The sequence below is a fragment of the Phyllobates terribilis genome, unplaced genomic scaffold, assembly GCF_046119375.1.
Source record: "Phyllobates terribilis strain yellow unplaced genomic scaffold, ASM4611937v1 Scaffold_2__4_contigs__length_985480577, whole genome shotgun sequence".
Classification (NCBI taxonomy): Eukaryota; Metazoa; Chordata; class Amphibia; order Anura; family Dendrobatidae; genus Phyllobates; species Phyllobates terribilis.
The window spans coordinates 370,091,321-370,104,052 of record NW_027362762.1 but is presented as its reverse complement, the minus strand read 5'-3'; the positions used below and the strand labels follow the sequence as shown (position 1 = coordinate 370,104,052).

General features: G+C 37.2%; 1 protein-coding gene across 13 annotated transcripts in view; it reads right to left on the bottom strand.

Moving 5' to 3' along the window:
* Nucleotides 1-12,732, bottom strand: part of DMD (dystrophin) — a 3,940,859-nt gene that overhangs the window by 649,556 nt on the left and 3,278,571 nt on the right. For all 13 annotated transcript variants that reach the window (XM_073664716.1, XM_073664719.1, XM_073664714.1 and 10 more), the window contains one exon: nucleotides 12,160-12,306. In XM_073664716.1, coding sequence (XP_073520817.1) covers nucleotides 12,160-12,306 — 147 coding nt within the window. The remainder of the gene's footprint in view (nucleotides 1-12,159; nucleotides 12,307-12,732) is intronic.

Below are 12,732 nucleotides of genomic sequence, written 5' to 3'. Positions count from 1 at the left end.
TCCAATAACATATTAAATATATATATTCAATAACTTGAATGACTCTTCATATGCATTTGCATAACTATGTACCATGTTGTATGTAAATTGTTCTCCTATGCAATGTTTGACTACTTTTTCTGTTTCTCTACACTACCGTTCAAAAGTTTGGGGTCACCCAGACAATTTTGTGTTTTCCATGAAAACTCATACTTTTATTTATCAAATGAGTTGCACAATGATTAGAAAATATAGTCCAGACATTGACAAGGTTAGAAATAATTATTTTTATTAGAAAGAATAATATTCTCCTTCAAACTTTGCTTTCGTCAAAGAATGCTCCCTTTGCAGTAATTACAGCATTGCAGACCTTTGGCATTCTAGTTGTTAATTTGCTGAGGTAATCTTGAGAAATTTCACCCCATGCTTCCTGAAGCCCCTCCCACAAGTTGATTGGCTTGATGGGCACTTTTTGCGTACCATACGGTCAAGCAGCTCCCACAACAACTCAATGGGGTTGAGATCTGGTGACTGAGCTGGCCACTCCATTACAGATAGAATACCAGCTGCCTGCTTCTTCCCTAAATAGTTCATGCATAATTTGGAGGTGTGCTTTGGGTCATTGTCCTGTTGTAGGATGAAATTGGCTCCAATCAAGAGCTGTCCACAGGGTTTGGCATGGCGTTGCAAAATGGAGTGATAGCCTTCCTTATTCAAAATCCCATTTACCTTGCACAAATCTCCCACTTTACCAGCACCAAAGCAACCCCAGACCATCACATTACCTCCACCATGCTTGACAGATGGCGTCAGGCACTCTTCCAGCATCTTTTCAGTAGTTCGGCATCTCACAAATGTTCTTCTGTGTGATCACAACACCTCAAACTTTGATTCGTCTGTCCATAAAACTTTTTTCCAATCTTCCTCTGTCCAATATCTGTGTTCTTTTGCCCATATTAATCTTTTCCTTTTATTAGCCAGTCTCAGATATGGCTTTTTCTTTGCCACTTTGCCCTGAAGGCAAGCATCCCGGAGTCGCCTCTTCACTGTAGATGTTGACACTGGCGTTTTGCGTGTACTATTTAATGAAGCTGCCAGTTGAGGAGCTGTGAGGCATTGATTTCTGAAACTAGAGACTGTAATGTACTTGTTTTGTTGCTCAGTTGTGCAGCGGGGCCTCCCACTTCTCTTTCTACTCTGGTTACAGCCTGTTTGTGCTCTCCTCTGAAGGGAGTAGTACACACCGTTGTAGGAAATCTTCAGTTTCTTGCCAACTTCTCGCATGGAATAGCCTTCATTTCTAAGAACAAGAATAGACTGTCGAGTTTCCCATGAAAGTTCTCTTTTTCTGGCCATTTCCAGATTCTCAACTAGCTCAAAAGAAGGTCAATTTTATAGCTTCTCAAATCAGCCAAACCGTTTTCAGCTGGGCTAACATACTTGTGCAAGGGTTGTCTAGGGTTTTCTAAACATCCATTAGCCTTCTTACACAGTTAGCAAACACAATGTACCATTAAAACACTGGAGTGGTGGTTGTTGAAAATGGGCCTCTATACACCTATGTAGATATTGCAATAAAAACAAGACATTTGCACCTAGAATAGTCATTTACCACATTAACAATGTATAGAGTGTATTTCTGATTCATTTAATGTTAGCTTCATTGAAAAAAAATGTGCTTTTCTTTCAAAAATAATGAAATTTCTAAATGACCCCAAACTTTTGAACGGTAGTGTATACCCCTTCCCCCTTTTCTAGTTCTGATGAAGGTCTGAGTTTAGACCGAAAACGATTAACCACTTAGTGAATGCAATAATAAAAACTGAATTTTATGTAATATTGAGTGCCAAGTTGTTTCTTCTACATATTGGAATTGATCTCAGCTTAGTTTGTTGAGCCTCATAGCTTATGGTTTACAGTGAGCCATTTTCTCTATTTTAGCAACATGAAGATTCAGATTAGATTATTTTTTTGGAGGGGTTAGCAGCTACTAATCCAAACTGCTGTTACTAGCTCCGCCCCACTGAAAAAACATGTTCGATGCATAAGAATAATTGTTCCAAAAAATGGGAACAAATTCTAAAAATGTTTTTTAGTGGTCCTTCATGGTCATAGAAAATTAAATTAATGTGAAAACTGACACATATTTCCCATATTTTCCCACTGATATTTCCTCCCACCCCCCCCCCCCCAAAATAAGAGAGAATGAAAATAGCACAAAAATTAGGCTCCATATATCACGATCAAACAAGAAAAATATTACAGCTCTTTAAACTGCCTGTATGAAAAAAAGAAGAAGTTGGAAATGGGGGTAAGTAGTTTGCTTGAACTGGATAAATTCCGATTGACACTACCTGGCTTCTGTTGGAAGAGGAAAGAATTTCTCCTGTCTGGTCAAATTACAGTATTACCTGCCGCATCAATTCGGAAGTCTACATTTTATTGACCTTTTCTATGGACAGTAAATCCAAAGAAATGATCTGGAGTATAAGTTGGACAGATGGCTGGACAGTCGGACCCCTTCCCTGCTCTACCCTTATTCACATTGAGGTAGGCTGACAAAAGGTTTGGTTTTAATATTAGAGACAGGATAGGACTGCCCTGATGGGTACACCTTGTCGTGGTGGGATGGCTTTTACACGTTTTGATCAAAATAATGTTAACCAAGTACCCTATGTTATTTACATGTACCATTACTATTTAGTTATTTACTTACTATAAGGTCTATGTTCATTTCATATTTTTCTTGGGTATTTTCTATGGACAGCAAATAACTTTGAACTAATTTAACAGAGACAAAAGACTTCAATGGGCTTGCGAACCTAACCATATATTCTGGTGTCTTCCATTCAGTGGTGTTCATCAAGAATGATATCGGCAATGGACTTCTGAAGAACAGGTAGTGGACATGATCTTCAATTTTTCATTGTAAAAGTTTTCAGTGCCATACACAGCTTAGATAATATGGGTGTATGTTCTTTTCATAAAAGGGAGGGTTATATGATTTTTGTGGCGGTGGCACCCTGTGATGAACATTCATGCCTCTGTATTTCAGCCCCCTAATATGTAGCGACCAAGCTGGCAACAGCTGCAAATACTATTGTACAATAATGAAAAGCATTGACTAGGGAGACTGAATGCATGCGGAGTCCCAGGAGGCGCTGCCAAGACAAGCAATAAAGTGCAATGCTAATTATGAGCATACTGTTTTGTCAATTATTAAGAAATAATGTAGGAGTGTGTTTTCATTAGAATAATAAACTGTGTAGGCATATATAATAAAAATAAACTTCAGTGTATACAATAAAGTGAACTACTATGTATACTTTCAACTAAACTACACTATTTAGATGTCAAAAATAAAAAAGTGTCAATGAAAAATATAAAACAATGTTTAATATATACTATGTCATACATTCTTTTTTTAAAAAAAACTGACTCAAGCCCTATTATTATGTCTTAATAAAGATATACACACAGAATATTAGCTTCACAAGGAATATGTCAAAGTATTTGTAAGCTGCAGGTTTAAAATCCCACTTTGTCTCATTTACACAGGCATGATCTCACTTCTGACAAAGAAACATATGTTCTATGGTATTAAAATTTTGGCGTTAGGATTTTGGGATTAGTTTGTAAAGGTATTATGCTGGTCTTACAAAAACAATTCAAAGTTAGTCAAAGTGAAGCACGGCTGAATAATTTTACTTTCTTGCACAGGTGGATAGAAAACATATGCTGCTTAAGAAATCAGTGGAGACTGTTTTTTAAAGAAAAAAAACAAAAAAAACTATGAATAAAATTGAAAAGCAGTCCAATTTTAGTTAGAAAGAAATCTACTTAAAAATTCCTAATAAATGTGATTATGCTAAAAAAGAAGGATTAGTTAAACATAACAGGCTTTGTGGATCCCGCAGCCAGTGTAACAAAAATCTCTAAGATGGTGAAAAATTGTTCCCTGACACTTCTGGCTCCTACACTTTAGAATTATACAAATTCATCTATAAACAATATTATAATAATATAAACAATAATAATAAACTATAAACAGAAGATATAATAATAATAATAATAATAATAATAATAATAATAATATAAACAAAACATAATCCAAACCGCCATCTCCCTCTACGAGGTAGCCAGAATTGGAAGTTTTATTCACATACATAGTTATGGATCCCACTATGGCCTTTGTTACGAAGACCTAAACAGTGTAAAATTAATAATTTACAATGTCAAACCCATTTTTTTTACTTGTTTTGTACCAGTTCTATAGAAAAACTGAACAGAGATCATGAATAACCTTAAGAAACCATGTGACAATGTAGTAAAGCTTTGCCTTCAAAAAAGATCAAAATGCACAGAGAAATTCAAAATGTGCCAGGTTAGTTTGGGCTGTCAGCTCTACACCTGTGAAGTTGTACTGTTCCCATTGCTGCATAATGGTTAGATGTGAGCTTAATTTGTATTCTCTTTTTTTTCTTCTACCATCATGTATGAAATCTGAATTTTGGTTCTTTGAGGTATATCTGATATTTGTCCTATTTGGCTCTGAAAAGTGTAAGGTACTGTTCTCTATAGACAAAACTTGGCCAAGCCTGCTGATTGTATCAGGAGGAGCAGTTGCTAATATAATGTCTAGTGGTATTGGGTTCTCCTTACTCTCCTTGGTTGAAAACGGCCATGGAAAGATTGGATGTTAGAATTTAACATGCCCGATCCTTTGTTCCCACTGGACCCTCATTCGGTTCTGATAGTTGTTGTTTTTTTTCTCTATTACAATAAACATGCTCGCTCAATGATGATCTAAGAATGGCCACTTTCAGTATCACAGTTAGCCAGCCATTGCCATTCTATAAATCAAATAAAAAATGATGTAAACGTGCTTATTAAGGAAAGATGGATAGTCTACTTCAGTAGAAAAATATATTATCTATTAACCTAAAGGTATAATTCAGGTATGAAAATAGAATAAAATTACATTTTTAAAGTTACATAATTCATATATATAGTAAAATTATAAATAAGACCTGTCTGTTTTCTTAAAACTCTTCATTATGGAGTTCCTCTGTTATTCCTAGAAATGTATTAATAAATTGACAGCTGGGTGGTATCAGTTGGGGTGTACCCTTAGGCCATGTTCACACGTTGAGTATTTGGTCAGTATTTTACATCAGTATGTGTAAGCCAAAACCAGGAGTGGGTGATAAATACAGAAGTGGTGACGTGTTTCTATTATACTTTTCCTCTGATTGTTCCACTCCTTGCTTTGGCTTACAAATACTGATGTAAAATACTGACCAAATACTGAATGTGTGAACGTGGCCTTACACAGTCTATGGGCTCATGCAGACGTCCGTGGATCTCGGTCCAATCACAGACTGCAATGCACGGATTGGTCCAGGGTCTCTTAACTCATATGTGACAGCTCTGCCGGTGACCAGCAGAGCCATTGGGAAGAGGCCACAGCATTACATTATTTCTGAGGCCCCTTTGCTCTCATGATTGGTGGGGATACCTGAGGTTGGTAGCAATATGTCATCACCTTAAAAAATGGAGATATGTCAATATTGTTACGGTAAAATATTGGCTTTTAGACTAAGTGCAAACTGTAAAACTGCAAAAATAAACTATATAACTTATTGTGAACTTATTATAAGCCATTCTAATGTCTGGAATACTGATGCACAGTGTTGGCGGTTGATCACACACAGGGAAAATTTGTGTCATTTCATATAACAAAACAACAGGGCATAAAATAAACACAAACAGAGCAAAGGTAATGTAGATTGTAACATCATTACTGCAAAACAAACCTATAAAAACAACTGAAATATTTCCAGTCTGCAAATGAATCCTAATTAGGAGCAGTGTCATCTGTATATGTGAAAAATAGATTATATTATATACAACAGTTAAAAATAGAAAGCAGCCTTTGAAGATTCAATTAATTTAGTGTTAAAAAGAAAAGTAATTCTATTTTACCAGTGGTCTACAGTTATGGAGTTTTAACGAAATTTAAATATTATTTAATTTCTCTCTCTATATAGGTAATATACAGTACAGACAAAAAGTTTGGACACACCTTCTCATTTAAAGATTTTTCTGTATTTTCATGACTATGAAAATTGTACATTCACACTGAAGGCATCAAAACTATGAATTAACACATGTGGAATTATATGCTTAACAAAAAAGTGTGAAACAACTGAAAATATGTCTTATATTCTAGGTTCTTCAAAGTAGCCACCTTTTGCTTTGATGACTGCTTTGCACACTCTTGGCATTCTCTTGATGAGCTTCAAGAGGAAGTCACCGGAAATGGTCTTCCAACAATCTTGAAGGAGTTCCCAGAGATGCTTAGCACTGGTTGGCCCTTTTGCTTTTACTCTGCGGTCCAGCTCACCCCAAAGCATCTCGATTGGGTTCAGATCTGGTGACTGTGGAGGCCAGGTCATCTGGTGTAGCACCCCATCACTCTCCTTCTTGGTCAAATAGCCCTTACACAGCCTGGAGGTGTGTTTGGGGTCATTGTCCTGTTGAAAAATAAATGATGGTCCAACTAAACGCAAACCGGATGGAATAGCATGCTGCTGCAAGATGCTGTGGTAACCATGCTGGTTCAGTATGCCTTCAATTTTGAATAAATCCCCAACAGTGTCACCAGCAAAGCACCCCCACACCATCACACCTCCTCCTCCATGCTTTACGGTGGGAACCAGGCATGTAGAGTCCATCCGTTCACCTTTTCTGCGTCGCACAAAGACACGGTGGTTGGAACCAAAGATCTCAAATTTGGACTCATCAGACCAAAGCACAGATTCCCACTGGTCTAATGTCCATTCCTTGTGTTCTTTAGCCCAAACAAGTCTCTTCTGCTTATTGCCTGTCCTTAGCAGTGGTTTCCTAACAGCTATTTTACCATGAAGGCCTGCTGCACAAAGTCTCCGCTTAACAGTTGTTGTAGAGATGTGTCAGCTGCTAGAACTCTGTGTGACATTGACTTGGTCTCTAATCTGAGCTGCTGTTAACCTGCGATTTCTGAGACTGGTGACTCGGATAAACTTATCCTCAGAAGCAGAGGTGACTCTTGGTCTACCTTTCCGGGGGCGGTCCTCATGTGAGCCAGTTTCTTTGTAGCGCTTGATGGTTTTTGCAACTGCACTTGGGGACACTTTCAAAGTTTGCCCAATTTTTCGGACTGACTGACCTTCATTTCTTAAAGTAATGATGGCCACTCGTTTTTCTTTACTTAGCTGCTTTTTTCTTGCCATAATACAAATTCTAACAGTCTATTCAGTAGGATTATCAGCTGTGTATCCACCTGACTTCTGCACAACACAACTGATGGTCCCAACCCCATTTATAAGGCAAGAAATCCCACTTATTAAACCTGACAGGGCACACCTGTGAAGTGAAAACCATTTCCGGTGACTACCTCTTGAAGCTCATCAAGAGAATGCCAAAAGTGTGCAAAGCAGTCATCAAAGCAAAAGGTGGCTACTTTGAAGAACCTAGAATATAAGACATATTTTCAGTTGTTTCACACTTTTTTGTTAAGTATATAATTCCACATGTGTTAATTCATAGTTTTGATGTCTTCAGTATGAATGTACAATTTTCAAAGTCATGAAAATACAGAAAAATCTTTAAATGAAAAGGTGTGTCCAAACTTTTGGTCTGTACTGTATATATATTTTTTATTTCTTTTTTTGTAAGGTTAAAGGGATATTGCGTTGATTAACCAATTTCCATGACTTTCTATGTTTCCTTTGTTTATTGTGCATGCATCTTAATGGGAACGCATAGTGCATGGTACTCAGAAGAGGGCAAAGGGAAAACATCAATCAAGGAGAAGCAGAATATATTGGCCACGGTTTACATTGGACTGTTGGAGCACTTGACGAGATTGGGAGGTTGAGCATAAGCAAGCTGATTTACTTATTGGATTAAAACTAACGCTAATCAATGTCAAGTCAAACTGTGGTCAAGATGTAAGTTTACACATGAATTGTTTTGTCCTCTACGTGGTACCCTTCATTAAACAATATCTTAATCTATGTGTTAGGTTATACTACTCAGATCAAAATCCGTGTAATAATTTATACTCGTTCTCAGTGTTACTTTAAATATTTTTTAAAAAATAATCACAACCAGTATTAGAACTTAGAAGTAGGGAAAGATAACACAGCCTTAACTTTACTACTCTGGTGTGCTGGCAAAAAGTCTTCTCATTCTTAAGAGAAAATACCCTTTGTACAAGTTCTTAGAATAAGACAATGTATAGAAACCCCTTTATCACATAACATGAAAAACTTGGATAAAAGTAATGCTTTGGCTCTTGTTGAAACCAAGGTTCTAAAGGTAAACTGAATAAAGTGATACAGCTTTTGATTTTAAGAAACTGCCAAGAAACCTAATCAGTATAAAGAAACAATAGGAATATCATGTCTGTCTTGATACAATTGTCTTTTTTTTTCTTTTTTTTTTATAAAAGAGCCTATTGTGTCTTAGAAAGAGTATAAGGTCCTATTATGTTAATATATGCACTGAGCCCACTCATGAATAAAAGCAGCTCTGTCTATAACTATGTGGTGGTATTTTTTCTGCCTGAGCTTTTCTGTGCTACATAAAAACACAGTTAAGCGTAAATGTTTAAAACATAAAATGTCAGGAAACCCATGGTCAACTTCATATGGGAGAGAAAAGAATTACAGTGGTAGGATTTTCTTACTCTTTGTACTTGAAGTAACAAGTCACAGTTTGCTACACAGACACTCTAAGTTACAAAGCCCTCAATGAACATATTTGTATTAAATGCTGGGGAAAAGTTATTAGGCAGAAATGTTGAAATGAAAGCTAAAAAGGAATGTGTTATCAGAAAAAAAAACTTCCTGTTTAAATCAAGATTTTATGGTTAATATATATTTTTTTCATTTTTGGCAATATTGTTATAAATCACCCCTGATGAAGCACGCTGTGTGAAACACGCATCAGGTTGGCCAGGCACTAGCAGCCTCCCTTTACTTTGGTTGGTACCATGAATTTGACCATGCAGTAACATTGTTTAAATCAAATTAAGTTTTAGATATATATACAATGTCCACCCACTGGCGCTGTACTGGTACAAAATGTATGCTGCTGCTGGCAGTAAAGCAGGTTCCGTGTGATCCTCCTACAAAAAAATGGTAGCAATAGTAAATAGTGTATACTGCTGCACTTGCATACAGAGAGAATGATAGGTTTCTAAGGGGAAACCTTGAACACCTATCCTGTTATGTGCTGCCCCCATCCTGTTATGTGCTGTCCCCATCCTGGTATTTGTGCTGCCCCCATCCTGGCATTTGTGCTGCCCTCATCCTGGTATTTGTGCTACCCAATCCTGTTCCCCCATCCTGTTATGTGTTGCCCCCATCCTATCCTGGTATGCATGGTACCCCTTCATCCCTATCCTGGTATACATGGTACTCCCTCATCCCCAATCCTGGTATGTATGGCACCCCTCATCCCCAATCCTGGTATGCTTGGCACCCCTCATCCCCAATCCTGATATGCTTGGCACCCCTCATCCCCAATCGTAGTATGCATGACCCCCTGATCCCCAATCCTGGTATGCATGGCACCTCTCATCCCAATACTGGTATGCATGGCACCCCATCCCTCATCCTGGTATGTTAGGGTCTTAATTTTGCAATTTTTCACTCTGGCCACTAAACTTAAAGTTATCCTGATACTGTTTTGTAGAGATCACTTTTCAGCAGTTATCTCATTATCATCACAGGCAGGATTGCATTGATAAGAGCTATATCTTTATATACAGTAGATAACACAGGAACCATTACTCACAATGTGTTCAGGTCACAGCTCAAACTATCCTTACCACAGAACAGTTACCCAAAATGACCTATACACATACTACAGAGCATAACTACTAACCTTTGTATGGAAGTCAATGAGTCAGAGCCTGTCTATTGCTGTCTATGGACTATATGGTTGCTTTAAAGTACAGGTGCATCTCACTAAATTAGAATATCATCAAAAAGTTAATTAATTTTAGTTCTTCAATACAAATAGTGAAACTCATATATTATATAGAGTCATTACAGAGTGATCTATTTCAAGTGTTCATGTCTGTTAATGTTGATGAATATGGCTTACAGCCAATGAAAACACAAAAGTCATTATCTCAGTAAATTAAAATGATTAACAAAAAACACCTGCAAAGGCTTCCTAAGCGTTTAAAAAAGGTTTCTTAGTCTGTTTCAGTAGGCTTCACAATCATGGGGAACACTGCTGACTTGACAGATGTCCAGAAGGCAGTTATTGACACACTCCACAAGGTCCCAGAGTTCTAATTTTGATTTGGAAATCAAGGTCCCAGAGTCTGTAGGAAGAGTGGAGAGGCACACAATCCAAGTTGCTTGAGGTCTAGTGTGAAGTTTCCACAATCCGTGATGGTTTGGGGAGCCATGTCATCTGATTATGTAGGTCCACTGTGTTTTATCAAGACCAAAGTCAGCGCAGCCGTCTACCTGGAAATTTTAGAGCACTTCATGCTTCCCTCTGCCGACAAGCTTTTTGGAGATGGAAATTTCATTCTCCAGCAGGACTTGGCACCTGTCCACACTGCCAAAAGTACCAATACCTTTTTTAAAAACAACAGTATCACTGTGATTGTTTGGCCAGCAAACTCGCCTGACCTTAAGAGGTCAAGAGGAAGATGAGAGACACGAGACCCAACAATGCAGATGAGCTGAAGGCTGCAATCAAAGCAACTTGGGCTTCCATAACACCTCAACAGTACCACAGGCTGATCACCTCCATGCTACGCCGCATTGATGCAGTACTTGATGCAAAAGGAGCCCCGACCAAGTATTGAGTGCATTTACTGAATATACATTTCAGTAGGCCAACATTTTGGATTTTAAAAACATTTTTCAAGCTATTGTTATAAAGTATTCTAATTTACTGAGATAATGACTTTCGTGTTTTCATTGGCTGTAAGCCATAATCATCAACATTAACATAAATAAACACTTGAAATAGATCTTTCTGTTTGTAATGACTCTATATAATATATGAGTTTCACTTTTTGTATTGAAGAACTGAAATAAATAAACTTTTTGATGATATTCTAATTTAGTGAGATGCACCTGTATATCTCTAAACACTGTTAACGGTAATCTCTCTCTAGATTTTTGCTATGTAATCTGAAGACAGCAGGAGATAGGGGCTGAAACACACATTTCAATTATGTGTCACTTTTTTGGCTAAATGCTGTTGTTTACTTACAATAAAGGTTTTATCACAAGGAGACTATCACTCAGCCTGTGTAACTGCTAGTGATTAGCAGCTTACTGTCAATAGACAATGCACACAAAAAGCAGTGGTATGAGCGGGGTTAGCTTCCTGAGCTCTGCTTCATGTAAACTAAGTGATATATCATTGGAATCAGGGTCTCTTTTCCAACATTATGCTGCTCTCAGAGGATGTAGCAAAAACCTGGTGACAGATTCCCTTGAACAGAAGCTCACATATGTGTTTGTTTCAGTAAATACTTGTCTGACTCATAAAAACAACAATTAAGGACCATCTTTCTCTTGAGCTCTGTATTATTCCTTTCATATCAGAGGAGGTTATGAAGCCGAGGATTTACAAGGTGAAAACAAGTTACTTTGTTATTTTTATTACATTTTTTGCTTTGAGTTAAGGTTTTAAAAATCTTAGACAACCCTTTAAATATAACCTGAAAAGTGTCTGCAATGTTAAGAATAATAATTTACATTGCTGTTGTAAATTGATCAGTATGATCATAGTGTTTATTCCGGGATAATACTCAGTGATATAGAATAAAGCTCAACACAGAATAATTGTATTAATCCACAGTTTTAACCAGCTAACCAATCAATCCTTCATTTGTTACCACTTTTATGATTTTGCATAATATATTGCATGGACATATGTACATCTTTGGACCAGCGGCACAACATGTCAACCCTTGAATTACTCCCATACGGGCAATTTACTGTCTATGAAAGCCAAACAAACTACATTACTATTTCTAAAGTAGATATCCTTAGACAAAAACTTCTACAGTCGTCAGGTGGATCTTCACCTGATGCAGTTTGCTAACACACAGAGATAGCTACACACAATTTAAGAAAGAAGAAAGCACTTTACCTGTAGAAGCTTCCATCTTGTGTTTAGCTCTTCCAAGTGGCTGATGTTATAAGGAGATAACTGGATATCAGTGGCGTTGAACTGATGTGCGAGATCATTCACTTGGTTTACGTTATTTTTTATCGGTGCTATTTCCGCTCTGAAGGCCTATCAAATAAAGAGAATGTAAAAAAATGTCATATTTACACACATGATATTACCTGGTCACAATCCCATGCTGGCTTTAATATGTTTATTTCTATTTTTCGGAAACCCCTGAATTATCAACATATGTTTACAATATAAAAGAATGTGAAAGTTCTCAACTCTCAAAACCCTTACCACACCTATGGTTAGTAATCCGAGTTTCCATGGCATTCAAAAAGTTTTTAACACATTTCTACTTTTGCTTTAGGTATGCTATTCTTTGTGTACAATTTCATGTAGGAACAGAAGACCAAAGGACGTGAGAAACTCAGGAGCACACTCTTTATTCAACAAGGGAAATAAGGGTACAGTAAATTTGGATTTTGGTGGTAGATGCTTTAATGTCTATATAGACCTCCCAACAGTCCCAGGTCGCAGATGTTGGCT